The sequence below is a fragment of the Arachis ipaensis genome, chromosome B10 (assembly GCF_059453495.1).
Source record: "Arachis ipaensis isolate K30076 ecotype BB chromosome B10, ASM5945349v1, whole genome shotgun sequence".
NCBI classification, from domain to species: domain Eukaryota; kingdom Viridiplantae; phylum Streptophyta; class Magnoliopsida; order Fabales; family Fabaceae; genus Arachis; species Arachis ipaensis.
The window spans coordinates 148,122,410-148,142,051 of NC_142435.1; the positions used below are offsets into that span (position 1 = coordinate 148,122,410).

Consider the following 19,642-nt stretch of genomic DNA (forward strand, 5'->3'; position numbering starts at 1 on the left):
AATTACATCAAGGATAAAGTGCTACATAAATTGCAACATTGGAAACGGACTCTACTATCATCGAGTGGAAGGGAGGTCCTTATTAAGGCGGTGGCTACAGCAGTGCCTATTTACACTCTCAGTTGCTTTAAACTCCCAGAAACACTAATAGAAGACGTACAAAGAGCCATATTGCAGTTTTGGTGGGGCAAAAAGGGATCAAAAAAGAGGATGCAATGAATTGGGTGGAGAATTACTTGTAGGTCCAAGAGTCAAGGGGGTCTTAATTTCAAAGATCTTAAAGCTTTCAACCTTGCAATGCTAGCCAAACAAGGATGGCAACTACTTACAAGAAATTCTCTAATCTCTAGAGTGTACCTAAGTAAATATTTCAAAGACTCCAATTTTCTCCACGCAGAGGTTGGAATCAACCCTTCCTGGAGATGGAGGAGCATAGTAGAGGGCAGAAAAGTTCTGAAAAAAGGTATCCTATGAAGGGTAGGCACCAGTTCAGATATTAGAATAAGAGAAGATTCATGGGTTCGTGATTATCTGGCTATTACTCCTAATACAGAGATTAATTTAGAGCACAATCCTACATGAATTTCAGACCTACTTTTACCAACCAAATCATGAAATCAGATACTAATACAAGAACTATTCAGACCAGATATTACAGAGGCAATCATAAACATTGAAATCCAACAAGGTGATGATGAGGTTACCTGGCTAAAGGAGAAAAATGGATGCTATTCAGTAGGGTCTGGGTACCAGCTAGTATTCCAATTCTTCTACCCCCCACTAGAGTTTCTGCCAGAACAGTGTCAAAATAAGCAACTATGGTATGATATTTGGAGCATCCAATGCCAACCCAAGATAAAAAATTTCCTTTGGAAAATTATGCACAAAAGCCTACATGTTCAACAAAGGCTAAGTGAAAGATTTCCATCAGTGAGTCCATTATGTCAGCGATGCAATAGGTTCCCTAAAACGGTTGCGCATTGCCTCTGGATGTGCACCGATGCTATTGAGGCCTGGAGAATCACTAATCTACCTATTCCAGCTTTAATTGAAAAATCATGAATTTGGTGGAGTGAGCTTGACAAAAATCTGAAATTTGTGAGCAATGCAACGAACAAGAAAGAATTCGCAGCAAATGTATTATGGCAGATTTGGATTACCCGAAACGAGAAGCTATTCGAGAATAAGAGACGCCATCCTCTTCAGTTGGTTGATGCTGCTCGCCACGCCATAGGAGAAGACCGACACCGTTCTTGACCTTTCTTCCTGAAGATCCCTTCACTTTTATTCACTTTACCGTTTGGTTTACTTTATCTTTTAATTTTCTCTCTTCTATTGAATTATGTATTATGGCTAAAGTTGGATCGTTCCAACCTTTCTCTTGTTATGCTGTCTTTTTTTGGACCACTCATTTTTATTTAATAAAATAAATTTTATTTAAAAAAAAATCAAAAATTTGAATTTCATTTTGTTTATGTAATAATTTATTGATTTACAAACTTTTAAATAAAATTCAAATTACGATGGATTAATTTTTAACTTGTCAAAATAGAGATAGAAATAAAAAAAATTAAGATTTAAATAAAATGTTGGTGTCTATAAAATATTTATCTTTAATTTGTAATATTAGCTTATTTCGTTATAATAATAAAAAAAACAAAAAAAGACACTCACGTAACCACTTTGTAAATATTATAATCAGACAAAGATTTTTCTCTTTCATTTTATATAAGTACATTGTCCTATTTTTTAAGAATAAAAATTTATTTAAATTTTAGAAAGATTTAAAAAAATAAAAAATTCTTACCGGATATGTGATATACTGACATGAACTGTGTAGCTGCACCTTTTGTCATTGGCGGTGGAAAATAAAAACACTTCCTCTTTCACTCTTCACATATTCTTATTCATATTCATATTCCTATAAAAAAAAAAAAGGAAAAAATTTCCTCTCGATTTCGAACTTCTCAAACCGTCTCTCTCTTTCTCTCAATACAAACAAACGCGATCTGTGTGCTGATCCTTTCCTTTTACCAAACCAAACGCTTCGGAATCTCGCCACTCTCATTCCCTGGATTCCACTCGCAAGGTTGGCGCCATTCCTTCCCGTTCTTTCTTTTTCTCTCGTTTCATCTGTTGTTGTTGTTGTTGTTGTAGTGGTTTTGAATTTTGATATACTTGCTGCTTTGGTGCCGAAGAAAACCGTGGCTATTGGAGGAGAATTTTGATTTTGGAATTTGGATCATCGAAGGTCCAAATGCAATTTTCGTCATTGTTAGTTATTGATGTTATTTTTTGCTATACTATTGAATGATTGATCAATGCCGTCATTTCGAGTGTGTGTTTGTTTTGTTGCGCTGGATGGAATTAAGGAAATGATGCTGAGAAGTTTGATTTGAAAGGAATTATTGCTTTGTTTCGAATTTCTAGCGAAATGAGTGTTTTTCTATATGAAAAATGATGCACAGTTAACCTAATGGGAGAAACTGTTTGCATGGCCAAAAAAATTGGTTGGAAAGATATGTTGTTGAGGGGATTATTTAGATTTGTCTGATTTCGTATTGTTTCAGCTTAGAATTGATAATGAGTGGTGATTGATTGCGCACTTAGGTAATCAAGTTTATCGTTTCATTCTTCTCATGCTTCGAAAGAATGAAATGTGTTGTTCATGCATGTGTGATAGGAATGCCTATAAAGACATCTTTTTCCTAGAACAAAAAATAAATGGGATTGTGGATTATTGTTTACTGATTTCAATGTTTAATAAAATTAGGATTTGTTATTTATTAGCCTTAGTAGTTGAAAATTCTTTGATGTTGCTCGTAAGTTATCTGACAATATACAATTCTCTTTCCATTGGTCATTCTTGCTCAACTGTATCCATTTACAGTTGAAGGAGGAAGAGGGACAGCACTATGCTATGTTAGTTTGTCATTGTGACCTGGAAATTTATTTGGATATTATTTTCATGTGTTGAATGGGTTTTGTATTTAATTTTATTATTTGTTTTGGCTTATTATCCTTTATTTTCCAGGTCTTGAAGTTACAAACAGAGGAAACTTGATATTGTAAGTAAATCATTGCTATACTTGGAGTTTTGGAGTAGTTTGCTATGGATCTTGCAAACAACACAGCAGGTGCTTCAGAAAGGCCTGCAAAACACAACGAAGGTGCTATAGGAAGTCCTATAAATAATAAAGCCAGTTATGCAGGAATTCCTTCAAACAATGAAGTGGCCGGCACAGGAATTCCTGTTACGGACCTTTCAGTTAGTTCAGCAAATCCTGCAAAAGACGAACCAGGTGGTGCTAACCATGTAAATGACCAAGCTGATAGTTCAGAAAATCTTGCAAAGGACAAATTAGATGGTGCAGAAAATTCTGATGAAGACAAACCTGATTCTCCCATAAACCTTGTAAATTACCGATCAGGTGGTGCAGAAAATCCACCAAATGACAAATTCAGTAGTGCAGAAATGCCTGTGAAGGAACTAGCAGCTGGTATAGGAACTCCTGTAGGTACTGCAGAAAGTCCTGTGAAGAGAAAAGATGGTTCAGAAAATCCTATAAATAATACAAAAGGTGATATAGAAACTTCTGTACATGACAAGGCAGATTCTGCTGAAAATGCTGTGGATGACAAAACACGTGGCATAGAAAATCTTGTAAATGATAAAGCAGATGAAGTAGAAAGTCCTTTAAACAAACAAGCAGATGCTGCAGAAACTCCTGTAAAAGTCAAACAACTGGCTGCTGAAAACATTGTAGAATACAAAGCAGATGCTGTTGAATGCCCTGTAGACAGCAACATAAATCGTCTTCCAGCTGAAGCAAAGGAGATATTAATATCACTGGCAAGTAAATGGGAGGATGTGTTGGATCCAAATGCATTGCAGGTGATTCCTCTCAAAGGGGCAATGACAAATGTGGTATTTCAGATAAAGTGGAGAACTAAAGCTGGGGAAACATCACGGAAGGTTCTAGTTAGAATCTATGGTGAGGGTGTTGACGTTTTCTTTGATAGGCATGATGAGATCCGGACATTTGAATTCATGTCAAAACATGGGCAGGGACCATCTCTACTAGGACGGTTTGCAAATGGTCGCGTCGAAGAATTTATCCACGCACGGGTAACATTGTCTTCTTTTATTTTCCGTCTTAATACTGGAACTACTCAAACTACCTTATAGAACCTTACTATGAGTTTGCTGATGAATGGTTGCAATGGAATGTATATATATTCCAACTATTATTACTTGGACCTACCCTCACTTTTCATTATTCATCCAGTTATATAAACTATTTGTAAAATTTAGGCAGTGCTTTTATTGTTTAACTATCCATTGGTTGACATTGTTGTAGTTTTCATTATGACTTATCAGACATTATCAGCATCTGATCTGCGTGAACCATCAATCTCTGCTCTTATAGCAGCCAAAATGAAGGAGTTCCACGATCTTGACATGCCTGGTGAAAAGAAAGTCCACCTTTGGGATAGATTACGGTATGTCCTTTCTGAACACTCGTCTGAGCCTGATTATTGAAAATATGAAAAGAAACCTTATTATCTGACAAATAACATTTCTCACTTGTATTAGGTTTATTTAAATAACTCCTGCTCAATAATTTAATATTTTCAGTACACTTCGATCTTTTTCTCAAATATTTTTGTTAAAATGTTTCAGAACATGGCTTGGCGAGGCCAAACGTTTGTCATCCCCTAAAGAAGTGGAGGCCTTTTATTTGGACATAATTGACAGGGAAATCTTTGTTTTGCAAAATGAACTATCAGGTGCTGCAAGCCAACGGATAGGATTTTGCCACAATGATTTGCAGTATGGTAACATAATGCTTGATGAAGAGACCAATGCTGTCACCATAATAGTGAGTCTCTTTTTGTGCTAGTTGGTAAAATCATGATAATGTTGCTAACACCTCTGTGGGGGCAGATAAAAAAATATTTGATCTTTCATGGGACCTTCTCTCATAAAACAATTGGTTATACTTCTGTCCTAAGATTTTAACTGATATTTGTTGAAACTAGGATCATGATGAATGAAGAAATCTTATTTCATCTTGTGGATGAGTTTAATTATAATTGATGAACTTTTTTGAATTCTTTCTTACTGAGACTATTGTACTAGTTTAGGCTAAATTATGTATAAGCTATTTGATGCCAGATGGTGATAAGCCTGTAATTGATATAAGATTACATTGTGATGTATATATCTTGCGTGCGATGACTATTCATCTTTTTTCTTCCTTTCTCCCCTTTTTGTGGTACTAGACTTGAGGTATGATAAATTGGTCTGCTAGTAATCGTCCTGTTGAATAATCTTAGCTATTATGAGGTATGATAATTTGGTCTGTTAGTAATCATCCTGTTGAATGATCTTTGGTTATTATGTTCTCTACCATGTAACGAAAATTATAGTTTTAATGGGTCTTATCCAGCAAGATTTTAATGCGTGCCTTTGTGACAGGATTATGAATATGCAAGTTATAATCCTGTAGCATATGACATAGCAAACCACTTCTGTGAGATGGCTGCTAACTATCATACAGAAACACCTCATATTCTCAACTACAAGAACTATCCTGGTACTTTCGACTTTCTGAATTTATTTTCGTCATTCTCTCCGTATTTTCATTAAAGCATGACTTTATTGGGCTGGTTCTTTTGGCAGATCTTGAGGAGCGTAGAAGATTTGTGAACACATATTTGAGTTCCTCAGGTATTTGATTTCTTTAAATGTTTATATGACATAGCTTCGTATTCTTCTGTAGAACTTAAAATTGAGGAGTTGCCATTTGCTTTCAATTTCCTGACTTTGGTTGTATTTCATAATTGAAGCAACCAAGTTGCATTTATAAATTAAAAAACTAAAGATCAATAATCGTTGAATCTTGTATTTCATCACTTCTATAGTTGTGTATTACCTTCAGAACTTAAATTATCTTGCCATGTTCCTGAAGTTATTGGACCTGGGCGCAGGTGCGCAACCAAATGGCAGTGAAGTGGAGGATCTACTTCAAGAAATTGAGAAGTATACACTTGCAAATCATATTTTCTGGGGCGTTTGGGGAATAATTTCGGTACCTTCACTTTCTCAGTTGTGGTTAATCATTTTATTCGTGCTTCCAAAATAAGTCTAAATAATGAAAAATCATGGAATAACGTGCACCTGGTTCGTGCACCGAGTTTTCATAACATTAAGATTAGACTGCTAATAAAAAGTACTTGTTTATCGTTTCTATAGAACTACAAGTGAAAAGTGAATAACAGAAGTGTTGCTTTTTTATTTTTCCAAAGTTAAGATTTCATTGAGTGAAAAGGAGGTTTTTGGGTCTATGATAGACCACATACAAAGGCTAAAACTGGGATTTCCACATCACAGAAATATCTAAAAAAAAACATGAGAGAGAAAGAATTAAGTGATCAGAAAGGAAAGTTCATCTTCTTCAGTGAGTTAGGACACGAGGCAGGTCAGGAACTCAGCGTAGTTAGTATCTTGTTTTCCTTTTATTTTATTGCAGCTGCTGTTCAAATAGTTAGCAAGTTTATTTGCTACCTGAGAATGAGTTCACTGGGAAATAGTCTCTTATGAATATTTCACTCTCAATTAAACCAAAGTCCAAAAGTTTCACTATGTCATATATAACTAGAGATCTGACCCTTTCCAAGCGTACTACTACTAGAGGGTTGTTATCTATCACCCACATTTTTCAGTCTTTCAAATGTAGATATGTTTGTTTATTCATCTTCTGTTATTATTTTTGTTTTTTTTTATTTACCTTTTTCGAGGATTGGGGAACATCCTAGTATCATGTTATAGCCTTTGCAAAATAAAGTTATAAATGACTAAATTTTTAAACTAAATAACCATAACGATCCTTCTGAATAATGTGTTAATTTTCTTGGATTTTTCAGGACTTTTGGGTTTGAAAAGCTTTTCCATATACTGCCAATCATATATTGGATCACTAGAATATAACGACCTGCATTATGAAAATCCCCACAAAAAAATATGTTTTATGTTGATTCTTTGAAGTCCTAAATGCAGTAATATACTACACAATATACACATTGGGTTCTACCCTTCCTCAGATCTTGCATAACGCGAGATACTTTGCATTGTGCTGTCATTTTATTAACTAATCTTATGATTACCTTGCTCAGGCTCAAGTAAACAAAATTGATTTCAACTACAAGGAGTATGCGAAACAGAGGTTTCAAGAATACTGGACAAGGAAACCTTATCTTTTAAGCCATGATGCTCCCTCTCCTTATAATGCACCTTCTCCTTATAACAATCCTGCCGAGGGTACAGGTATTTTGATTTGATTTGATTGATTTTTTATTTTTTATTTTTTTTTGTATTTTTGAAACGTTAAATAGAATCAATAGCTTGTCACCTACGGAACAGATAGTATTTTCTTGATGTGATTTTAAAGTGTATGTTGAAGTTCGTTGTTTTTGTTTTTGACTTAGAAGATTGTTAGTTGAGGTGAATAGTTTTTCAGTGTTGCAAGCCACAACAAATAACAGTATTGTATCTGTAATTCAAGTGTGATTCATGACGTTAGAGAGTAAACAAAAACACAATTTGTTTAGTATTTTCTGAAATATTTATTCATGAATTGATGATCTCTCCCCCTCCCCCTTTGTTTTGGTTCCGTAATGAATTAATCTAATACTTATAAACGATCCTCCTTGTTTTTCTGCCTTTTTCTGTTGCTAAAATCAACTAAATTATATAGTTTGAATTGGATAAATTTTTTTTCGTTCTTGCTTTTCTTTCTCGTGCAGAAGCCATAGTTTTTGACGCGAGGACATGTTACTTGACATTACTTTTGTTAACAATGAATTGGTGAAAAATGAGTGAGAAGTTCATGTATAATCCATCTCTGTAATTTTAAAATAAAGTTAATAATTTCTTTTATAATACTTTCAAACCAAATTTTCCCTAATTATTAAGCCTTGGAGATTTTCATTATAAGATATTGTTAAGGCCTTGAGGGTGTGTTTATTTTATATTTTTCCATTTAGGGAAAAGTGTTTTTATCTATTTTTTTTCTCATTTGTCTTTTTTTTTTTAAATAATGAAAATCACTAAAAAATAATTAAAGAAAATATCCCTTTTTGGGTTTTTAGTACGAATCGAAGAGTTACTCATGAGAATAATTATTTCTAGTTTTTTCTTTTATTTATTACATGTAAAGTTTAAGTTTTATCATTACTTTTTCTTAAATTTGAACAAAATCTCCGTTAAGTCATAAGTGCTAATTGGTTTAATAGACTTTTCTTATCACGGATTTAATATGATTAATTTACAAATCTTTTTATTTGAATTTTCTGATTCATTCATAAACATTGCATGCATGGAAATTTGTTGGGTTTTATTTCGATTTTTTAAACAAAGTGATTTTTGCATCGGGAAAAAAAAAATCTCGGATTAGATTTATATACAGACTAAATATATTATATAGAAGTGTGAAGCTTTAGAGTCAATTTTGTCTGTCTTTATTTATAAACAAATGTAAAATGCAAGTTACTAATGCTATCATTCTATTTCATTTCATTCAAGTTTTCTTTATTTTTTGGACAATGAATTCATTTTTATCGGACTTTTTTTTTGGTAAGTATTTTTATCGGACTTTTATTTATGACAAAAAATACTATGATTTGAATTCATAGCCCGAGTGATTTTCTCCTTTAATATTAAATGAAAAAAATGGTTATCTGAACTAACTAATCAAACTTGAACCCGAGTATGAAATAATTAAAGCATAAGATGTGTTTGTCCTGATTATATTTAGTTCCTTTAAGAAATTTGCATCACGACTGTTATTATTACTTTTAAAAATCATTCTTTAATTAATCCATTAAACTAACCACTCAACCAGAGAGAGAGAGAGGGAATTAGAATCTACTATTGATAATATTTATTATGTGAATATTGACTTGAATACCATAGCATATAATTTTAATGCAAATTATTTTGGTATCCAATAATGTGAGTAAATTTAATGCAGGAGAGCTAGCAGCGCCACCACAACCACCACCACCACCACCAACTCATGCAAGGAAGAGCTCGGGTATCTTTAAAAAGATGAAGAGAGTTTTAGGTCTTGGCTTGTTCAGGTCCTCCAAGAACTCCTCCAGTTAGATTCATGCAACGCATTCCTTTACCTTGTTTGGCCATTACTACCTTTTGACAATGAGATATGTTATTGTAAATAGAAGCAGGAATCATGTTCCCAACAACGGCTACTGCATTTTTGTAACCTCAAATTCTAAATTAAAATTAATTATTTTTTTATTTTATTTTATTTTATTTTTATCACAATCAATCTTAATTTGGCCAAAAGGGCAAACATACTATTTTTATCTACTATATAGTTTTTTTCAAAATAACCACCAGTATTATTTTAAAATATAAAATATATATTAAAAATAAGTTATATAATATATATATTTATACATAAATATATGATGATTGATTTTGATGACTAATTTCTCTGTGTACATAGTATTCGTCTAAACAAATGGTGTTATATTTCGATGAGAAAATGACAAATCGATTTTTGACTTTTTGGTCTGCAGATATTTAAGTCCCTGAGGATTTAAAAATACATTTAAGTTCCTAACCTCTTTAAAATAAGAACATATCGGTCCCTGAGTCTAATTTGTTCAATTTTAAAATATCTTTCACGTCTGCATCCATATCAACTAGTCAGTACAATGGGAGTCATGTTTGATTTTTCCGTTGAGTTTGACAGACCCAAGTGAGTACGAGGGATTAATATGTCTTGGTTTTGAGAAGGTCAGGAATTTAAATGTATTTTCAAATCCTCGAAGAGTTAAATATCTGCGAATCAAAAGGTCAAAAACCTATATCATTTTCTCTATTTCGATACTACTTAACATACATCTTAAACTATAAGTAATTAAAATGCCTTAGCATTTGTTGAGTATATTTATGGGTCTGAAAGCAACATAAATCGTCTTAAATAATAAGTAATTAGAATGTCTTAGCATTGAATGGATGAACATTCACGTGGATTTCTCATTCTATTTTTTTTTTGTACATTTAAATGTATATATCTTTTCTTTATTATTATTATTATTATTATTATTATTATTATTATTATTATAAGTGCACCGTTAAAAAAGAGTATAATGAATTTATCTTTTGATATCAAAAAGGAAAAATACACGTTTAAGTGCAATAAATCGAAGCTATTGTGCAATTAAGTGCATTACTAATTTACGGGAGTGGATTCTCTCCGGTAGAAAAAAATTGGATAGTGTCTAGTGTTTGATCTCACTATTTATTATTCTCTCTCTCTTATTAATTTTTGGTCCTACTTATAAAATTAAAGGTGAGAGATCACACTTTATTCTCTCCAGTAAAAAAAAATGGAGAGGATCCATTTCCCTAATTTACTACACACATTAAGATATAACGTAGTGAGCCAAATGCATTGATTTATGTTATACTAAAAAGAGTAATCATAAAAGACAGTAATATTAAACAAATAAATGGTACAAACATATTTCTCTTTTACATGGTGAAACAAATCAAAGAGACATTATGCAAATCAGTATTGATTAAGCCGTTAACGTGCGAAATAACTTCAACTCACAAATTCAATCTATAGAATCGGGCTCTCATATATTTATCAGGTCCTTTGATAATGAAAGTGGAAGGCAGAATGACGCAAAAATAATCTCTGACCAAACATAGCTCTTCTATATAGACTATAAAAGCATATTAATCTCCTCTCTTATTTAATAAATGTGTGTATATTGTATAAAAAGAGAGATAAAAATAGCCAAAATGATAAATACCTTATTTAGAACAATAAATTTATATAAAATGGTAATTCAGAAGAAAAGATAAAGCTGTGCAACTGTATTATCCTTTGTATTATCCTCTCTACTATTTATTGAGATTAAATTTCAAGAGAGTGTAAATGTGTAATTAAATATCTGGAATATGTTACCACATGACTCAGTCAGAACATACTGGATTAAAAGCAACAAATCTAATCTTGTACGATTGTCTGAAGAGGCAGAGAGCTTTCAACTTCTTTGGTAGCATCAGCGTTCCTTTCCGCAACAACCTTGGATAAGCCAAACATCTGAAACCAAGAACCGCGCTTTATCAGCAAATGTCAAAGAAAGATGACGAAATGAATCATTATCGAGAAAATTAAGGAACAAACCTTCTGAACTGTTTTCTGAAAGCAAGTTTTGTGTTCTTCCATCGAAGCATGAATGAACTCGTCAATGTGATCCTTCACATCCTGCAAGAATGTTGCTTCTTCGCTCTTCTTCTTTCGACATGACGTAGCTGATGGTGCAGTTGAATGTGTTTCAGGTTGGCTTTTCTGTGTGTCCATGCTTTACAAAGAGCTGTAACAAGTCAGACCATGAACTCAGTGATCATCAAACCAATTTCTTTGAACCTTATTATTAACACAGATCATACTGCCATCACAATTAACCATAATCATATACTGCCAAAATCATTTTGAAATTTGATTTGTTATCAAGATGGTAAAGAAATCACTTTTAAAGTTGCTCAAGATGATCAAATTGATAATAGCAATAAACCAATCATCACTAATCATTTTTCAAAAAAAATAAAGAAGAAAAACAAGGCAAAAAATTAGAACAAATGCATCTACATTCAAAACTAGCCTTGAAAATCAGTACACAAATGTCAATTATATTATCTCAGCAACATGAATCAATATTTACCTCCCAAAATATGAAAATATTAACTTTTCACAATGCTAAACAAGAACTTTCATATTTAAAAGTGTATGTGTAATAAATAAAGAAGCCAATGGTGCATGATTTCAAGTTGCATAACTAAACTTATGGTCAAGATGCAAGAGCGATATATTCAAGATAATTCAGAGAATACATCAGAATTTGTAGGAAAAACAGAGAACAGATTTGAACCTGGAGTTTGCCTGTCTTAACCTAATAAACACATGGTGCATCATGCATGGTTTCAAGTTGTATAGCTCATTGTATGTTCAAGAGAACACTTGATAATAAAAAAAGAATCTGATAACAATAATCTTGAAAGCTATGTGCACAGCCTCACAAAAGAGCACACAGCATCATTTTGAGTTTCGAGTTGTATAGCGATAATTATATCAGCAGTGAACATGGAAACAAACACGCAAAAATGAGTCTCACAAAATGTGACTCGACCATCTTGCCCTTGAATGAGCAGCTCAAATCTGCTAGGAAAATATACCAATAATATGAACAAGTATTTCCCTATCAACAAACAAATGTATCCCAAGACAAAATCAAAACTTAAAGAACTTCATCAAATCGAGCGCAACACCACCACCAAGCCACCAACTCATTCATGAGTCAACTTCAAAAGTGCTTAGTTAATCATAATATTTCTGCCTCCCTCAAATAAAACAATCCTCCTTTTCATTTCTTACCCTTGCCTTTCGACTCATTTATCTAATAAGAGGATATTACTGCACCAAACAGAACCAAACCAGCTAGCTAATAATATAGAACATTAGAACTTACCCCCTCTAGAGCAAAAGCAACTGCTATGCTTTTTTTTTTTAATAATAATAATAAATTAGAAACGATCAATGAAAAGAAATTGCAGATGAAATTCCAAGACAACAAAAGGTTGCGTATCAACTTAGTCATGAAAACTATAAACTTCTCATCAACCTATTGAACCCTAAACTTTCTAATACCCAATTCAAATCAAGGTGATTAACAAATACGCAGCAATCATATGATACGAGCATCAATAATAATCAGAACACGATGACCTAATTTCAGTGAAAGAAAACAATTCCAGATTCAAAGCGTAGAAATCGTTTTTGAAATATGCAGTTCAAACTTCAAACAAAAGTATTCCCAATCACACAGAATGAAAATCACGCAGCTTATGAAGCTACGAATCAGACTAAAAAAAGAAAAAAAATAATACCTTAATCAGAGCGAGCACTCTTGCTACCAGTTACCACAACTCCAGAAAATACCCGAGAGAACCACGGAACCAGTCTGGTGTTTTCATATTTATCTAACTGCCCAAGAAAATTTGAATATTGTAAAGTCAGGTACATTTTTTTTTTTCAAAGTTCCAGAGTAAAATTCAAACTCGTAATCTCTTAGTTGAATATAAAAAGAGTATATTATTTGAAGAATAAAGTATAGCTTTTGTTCCCAACGTTTGAGGTAAGTGTTATTTGTGTTCCTAATGTTAAATCGTCCTATTTGTATCTTTAACGTTTATAATAGTGATTCAATGTTATCCTACTATCAATTATACTAACAAATAAGATTATATTTTTCAATTATTCTGACTTGAATGTATTCATTCTCAATTAAGTCTCAATTAGATGTGTTCGATTTTAATATTATACCCACTATTTGTGTTTAGATTTAATTATGTCCCTAGAAAAGTGAATTATGTAAATGTTGTAGGAATTAGTTTCAACATTTGATGAGCTATTTTTTAGAGTAGATCATCGATTCTATCTCAGACATTTGTATTCTAACTTCAAAAAGAGATTTTTAAAACACAAATTAAAGCGCTCATGATATGTAATTGACGGCAGGATAACATTGAATCATTTTTACAAACGCTAAGAATACAAATAGGACGATTTAAATGTTAGGGACACAAATATAATTTACCCCAAAAACGATACTTTACTCTTATTTGAATTATAACCGGTGCCTCAGGTATAATTATTTTAGTGTCAAGGCAAGAATCGAAAATTATTAGATAATAAATTAATTAAATATATTAAATTGTTTAATAATTTTTACTATTAATTTTATATAACCTTTGAATATACTGTTAATAACTTAATACTTAATATAAATAAAATTATATATGTGGAACAAGTTATATCTGGTCAGACGAATTTAATTTTGATAGTTTTATACATTCATCAACAATAATTAGTAAATTTTTAAATAATAAATTTAAAAATTAATTACTTTTATGAATAAATATATATGTAAAATTATTTTGTACACAATACATAAAAATTAAATTTTTATTATATAAGTAAATAATTATTTTTCACACATAAATTGATATATTTAAAAACATATATAATTAATTATTATATCAACAAAATAAATTATTTTATACTATTAGCGAAACAAAATTAAATTCTTTATAAACAAATATAAGTAATTATTATATCTACAAAAATAAATTATTTTTTATATCTACCATATAAATAGTCATCTAAACCTACATGTTAACAAGAGAGAATGAAAAGGGAAAACATATATGTAGATCAAAATTGAAGAGGATACAAAGGTACAAACTACAATTTATGTATTTAAAAATAAAAAACTAAAACACAATTCACTTATCACAACATTTGTGTTAAGACATTTTTCTCTTCATTGCTAGCTTTTACAACTAACACTCTCCTTTGCCCTCATACCCCAAACAAGAAAAAGGAACCATTTGCAGAAAAAGGCACCGTTCATTGCAGAATTGGACGCCAATCCTCTTGCTTTCAGTTTGATGTGTTTTGACGCCAATCCTCTATTCCTCTTGTCTTCAATTCTCTTAATTCCCAGGGCCTCAAGCTGCATCTATTTAGCTCTTCTTTTCTTTCCATTTTTACCAAATTTTTTACCTTTTGCTGACTTGCTCTTCAAATGTGAAATCCTGTCTGCCTTTTTCTGCCTCTCCTTTCGAATTTGATCAAATTCTTTGATCTCTGAACGAACATGAGAATTGGGCATTGATTGCTGCCTCTTACTGCCGCCTTTGAAATTCCTACCTCTTCCTCTGTAAGATCCTGCATTTTAAAACACGACATAATCGATGTCAATTCAGAAGGCTTCAACAGTTTACTTCAATCTTTATACATTACCACATGCAAAATTGTTTACTAGCACAACTTAAGGAATGCAACAATTTTAAAATTGACAGACCTAAGATTTTGTTCAAATGGAGATCTAAAGAACTTCAATAAAACTATAAAGAAGACTGCAATCTAGAGATCATGCTAATTAGTGGTGTTAGTAGTAGCTCAGGACAAAACAACTTAGGATCATTGTTGTGTTCTTGTTTCTTTTCTTCAATGCTCTTGCAGCAGTAAGTTAAATAAATTGTTGTCTATGAAAAATGATTATCAATCAGTCTAGCAACTATAACAAATATTATTGTATAATAAAAATCAATTAAAATGTATAATAATTAATAAACATAAACCATATTGTAACATGACAAGCTAAGCAAACTTGCTGATGAAAATATCAAACACTTGATCCTTGTAGGAGTTTATTGCTTTGACATTTTCCAATGGCACCTTATAAGTTTCACCATATTCTAAGGAAGCTAAAGACATATTCAAGAGAACTTTACACATGCAACAATAATTCTACATTGGAAAACAAGATAGAGAACATACACAGACTCCACTTATAAACAATAAATACTCACTAAGTATTAAAATTTAAAGGGAGAAGCAAATTAGGCATATATTTATTACCTTTAAAACTCGTGGATTCTTGAGCATTACCATCATTATTTGTCCCCTTAAGAGATACCTTAGTGTGTGAGCGCTCTTTCCACTTCTTATATATGCCTGTCTTGGTGGCCTTTGTTTTTGCACCACTCTCTGTCTTTATCTATATCCAAAAAGGAAACATGAATGTAACATCTAAATCCACGGGAAGGTACATGAAAGAATTTCATCTTGTATATAAATATGCAAATAAATTGATATAAAATTGTACCTTTCCATTTGCTGCAACACGGTCACCATTATTTAACTTGATGTACTTTTTACTCCTCTGACAACAAAGGGTTTATGTGAATGCCAAGTTTTGTACAAAATTAACATAAACTCAACAATGATGGTTCTCTATTTTTTCCCCCTAAAACGATTCAATCATAACTGTTCAGCATTACCTTATCCCAGTGATATACAGATCTTTGTTTCTGAATGCCAGTACTATCATCTGCAACCAGATCTAAAACAGCAGAATCCAATCTGAAATATTATTACATATAATTAGAATCAAACAAGAAAAATTAAAACAGACAGAAATGATCAGAGGGTGCAAGTAAAATAACCCATTTTGGTTGTCAATATAATGTACAAGTAAACATATTCAACACCAAATGACAAACACAATCAACCAAGATTGACATTTTTAACTAATGATTATTGTTAGGTCCTCTGAACTCATGATTTACAGCAGGGTCAAACAATATTTTGGTTCTCATCTTACCCTCTACAATACTCACATCCAACAAGGAACTGTTACTGATCAATCAAGCAAATATTACCTGTTTGCGGCAAATTCTTCATTAGCTTTCACAGAAAGGCCAGCCTCCATGTGCTGAGAATGATAGCAAGATGCGAAGTATCAGTAGGCAAATTGTTAGTAGTTTCAAAAGCATAATCATCACACATTAAGAAAATATAGCACTAGCATATGCCTATATCATATAATTTGGTAATCCAGATCCAGATAAACCACACTAGTAATAGAAACTTACTTGATTTTTAGGTACTGAACTTATATAGTATTCCTCATCCATGAAACACTGTTGCTTTCTCTTAGAACCAGATGCTGCTTAAACCAAAGGAAAACATAGTAAAAAGTTAATCAATGTCACTTCTAGTCTTCTTTTGTGAAAATTCAAAAAGCATACTCCTTTTTTTTAAATACAAATTCAAAAAGATTCATGAAAATAACATATAAACTACCCCACACACAATTTCTATATTCAAGAGCTCAGTAAATTATTCCATCTTTAATCATAAAAAATGAATTAACAGGCAGTCATTTTCTAGATAACAAAAGAACTAGGCAAGCATATTGAATGCTTTGCAATAGCAGAAGCCACAATTTGTAAACAAGATGACACCGTGAAGAGGATAATTTCACCTAAAATACAATAACAAACTCAAAGGAGGTCTAATGACTATAAAAAAGAGAGAGAGAGAGAGAGAGAGAAGGGGGGGGGGTACCTTTTCTCCCTTTTCCAGTGGAAGGAATATCTTCTGGTTGAATTTCCTCCTGCAAGAGGCAAAAATACATGTATCCTCAAGCGTTGGAAAAGAAAATGCAGAAATAAAATTAGCATATTGACTCTAATTAGTTAGAAGAAATATTTAGCTGGTTATCAGGAAATGAGGTTAGGAAGTCCACATCTAAATTACAGCAATAGCAACATACCTTTTCCACAGTACTTTTAGACTGCTGTTCATGAACCAAATTTATAATATTCTCATGAATGGCTCTCTTCCTTTTCATCACATCAACCCATTGACCGGAAGGACCCTGCAATTATGCGTCATTTACAATGTCAAGGTAATATGGTAAGACAACTAGCTAATGATGAAAGCCAGAAAATCACAAAGATATTATTCCTAGTGGCTTGCTAGGGACAGGCATTGTAAACTTATACATGATATATCATGGAACATGAATGATCATTAACATGGATATCAATATGTGTGAGATGACACTAACAACCATGAAACAACACACCAAAAATTAAGTTAATGGAAACACAAACTACCTGTACATGCTTTGATTTAGCTGCTTCCCCTTCAGCTTCCAAGATAGTCTGCTTTGGCCTGAAAATTACACGATCTAGTTAACTTTTGATAAAATGATCAAGCCATTAGACAATCTGTATATAATCTTATACTCACCTAAACTTTTTCAAATGCTCTGAAAATGCAAGGGCCATTAACTCCCCAGTTTCCAATACATTCTTGAACATCGGATGCAGACCCTCACGTGGCAAATCCTTTACTCTTCGAATAGACTCCTTGGATGGTAAGGGTTTCGTCTTCATATATAAACGGAATGCATTGTTACAGGTTCTCTGCAATGACTCCAATTCTGCATTAGTGTCAATAATTTCCCTAACTCTATCTGAAACAAGGTCAAGGACTGTTTGAGGGAATCGGCCATAAACAGTTTCTCCATTTGCCATTGCCTGTTCAATTTTCGACATTACTCCAGTCATATTCTGCAAGACCTCTTCTTCGGTGGGAGCAGCTTTTATCGGCTTCGACAGAAACAAATGAAGATCCAATAGGTAAGCCATATCCTCCGATGTCACAAAGGAATAAGCAGTGCCAGTACGGCCAGCCCTCGCAGCCCTTCCAACACGATGAACGAATATCTTGGGCTTTGGTGGGAAGTCCCAATTGATAACATTATCAAGCAACGGAATATCAATGCCACGAGCTGCAACATCTGTCACAATCAACAGCATCGTCTTCCTCGACCTAAACCTTGATACATGTATTTTTCGGGCATCTTGATCCATGTCACCATAACACACAGATGGTTCAATCCCTTCTTCTCTAAACAGTATATTCAAAAACTCAACATGGTGTTTTGTGGATACAAAAATCAATGTCTGCTGATCCGAACCAATCCTTTCCCTAACCAAATACAACAATGCAGCATACTTCTCTTCCTGTCTCAAAGTAAAAAACACAGTCTTCAAATCAGGGCTAATTTTAGTCTCCAAATCAAGCCTCACAAGCTGAGGATCTCGCAGGCCGGCCTTCGCAAACTCTGCGAGCGCGCTGGGCATAGTAGCGCTAAATAACAGCGTCTGGCGATTCTCGCCGAGCTGCGAAAGAATCTGGTGCAACTGCTCAGCAAAACCCATCCCAAACAAACAATCAGCCTCATCAAAAACAACATACTCAACGGTACGCAACGACATGTCATCTACCTCAGACAAATGGTGCATAAGCCTACCAGGTGTGGCAATTATAATGTCAGGGCTCTGAGCCAGTTCCTCAAACTGGCTCTCCATGCTGTCACCGCCAACTAACAAACTAACCCTAAGATCAGTGAAGTGACCAAGCTCTTTGGTGAATTTTAGGGTTTGAAGAGCCAAGTCCCTTGTAGGGGACAATATGAGGGCTCTAACACCGGACTGAGGGACATGCTGGTTGAGGCGGTGGAGCATTGGGACAAGAAACGCTGCCGTTTTGCCGGAACCAGTGCGGGCCATGGCGACGACGTCGTGGCCGGAGAGGATGAGAGGCATCGTCTTCCTTTGAATTGGAGTGGGGACTTTGTAGCCTTTGCGTTTGATTGCTTTGAATACATTGGGGTTTAGATTCAGAGATTCGAAGCCCCCTGATGATTTTGACTTCTTCTTCTGCTTCTCTATTCTCTTCTTCTCTCCTCCCATTTTTTCTTCTCACTTCTTCTACACCCTACCAGCTGCCGAGGGCGGCGTTTGTTCTCGGGTTCTTGTATAGGGTTTAAGTTAACTAACCTAACATATGGTACCTGACGTCATAAAAAATGGGGAATTTATTTTAATTATATGTTATTCGCTTATTCTAAATATAAATTAAATAAAAAAATATATATATATTTAATGGTTAGTTAATTGGTAGTTAATGACTTACAAGTCAATGAATTATAGCTCAAATGATATAGTTTCTTCATACTCATCTAAGAGGTTACGAGTTTGAATCTCCTATCTTAAGTAAAAAAATAAAAAAAATTGAAGAAGCAAGGTTGGAGGACGGTGGTGGGTGGTGTGTTGGGCTGGATGTTCTACGACGGAGAGGTGAGTGACGCGGTAGTGGTTCGCCGGAGCTTG

General features: G+C 33.3%; 3 protein-coding genes across 4 annotated transcripts; 1 reads left to right on the top strand and 2 right to left on the bottom strand.

The window, feature by feature from the left end:
* Positions 1-1,898: 1,898 nt before the first annotated feature.
* Positions 1,899-9,329, top strand: LOC107622382 (putative choline kinase 2). 2 transcript variants are annotated; one of them, XM_016324255.3, is made up of 9 exons: positions 1,899-2,089; positions 3,035-4,129; positions 4,382-4,503; positions 4,685-4,883; positions 5,483-5,600; positions 5,687-5,734; positions 5,995-6,095; positions 7,180-7,330; positions 9,036-9,329. In XM_016324255.3, exons 2-9 carry the CDS (start codon positions 3,113-3,115, stop codon positions 9,167-9,169), a joined length of 1,890 nt encoding a protein of 629 aa, XP_016179741.1. In that variant the 5' UTR covers positions 1,899-2,089; positions 3,035-3,112; the 3' UTR covers positions 9,170-9,329. The 2 variants fall into 2 exon arrangements, with proteins under 2 accessions (XP_016179741.1, XP_088342317.1); XM_088486191.1 differs by lacking the exon at positions 1,899-2,089 and adding an exon at positions 2,119-2,251.
* Positions 9,330-10,858: 1,529 nt separating this feature from the next.
* On the bottom strand, positions 10,859-13,112 carry LOC107622383 (uncharacterized). The gene is made up of 3 exons (XM_016324256.3): positions 12,992-13,112; positions 11,232-11,421; positions 10,859-11,147 (listed from the first exon to the last, which is right to left on the bottom strand). The coding sequence occupies exons 2-3, from the start codon at positions 11,406-11,408 to the stop codon at positions 11,052-11,054; spliced, it is 273 nt and encodes a 90-aa protein (XP_016179742.1). The 5' UTR covers positions 11,409-11,421; positions 12,992-13,112; the 3' UTR covers positions 10,859-11,051.
* Positions 13,113-14,293: 1,181 nt separating this feature from the next.
* On the bottom strand, positions 14,294-19,328 carry LOC107622381 (putative DEAD-box ATP-dependent RNA helicase 29). The gene is made up of 10 exons (XM_088486216.1): positions 17,712-19,328; positions 17,576-17,633; positions 17,230-17,334; positions 17,022-17,070; positions 16,547-16,620; positions 16,334-16,386; positions 15,953-16,034; positions 15,778-15,834; positions 15,531-15,669; positions 14,294-14,834 (listed from the first exon to the last, which is right to left on the bottom strand). The coding sequence occupies exons 1-10, from the start codon at positions 19,220-19,222 to the stop codon at positions 14,626-14,628; spliced, it is 2,337 nt and encodes a 778-aa protein (XP_088342342.1). The 5' UTR covers positions 19,223-19,328; the 3' UTR covers positions 14,294-14,625.
* Positions 19,329-19,642: the final 314 nt, after the last annotated feature.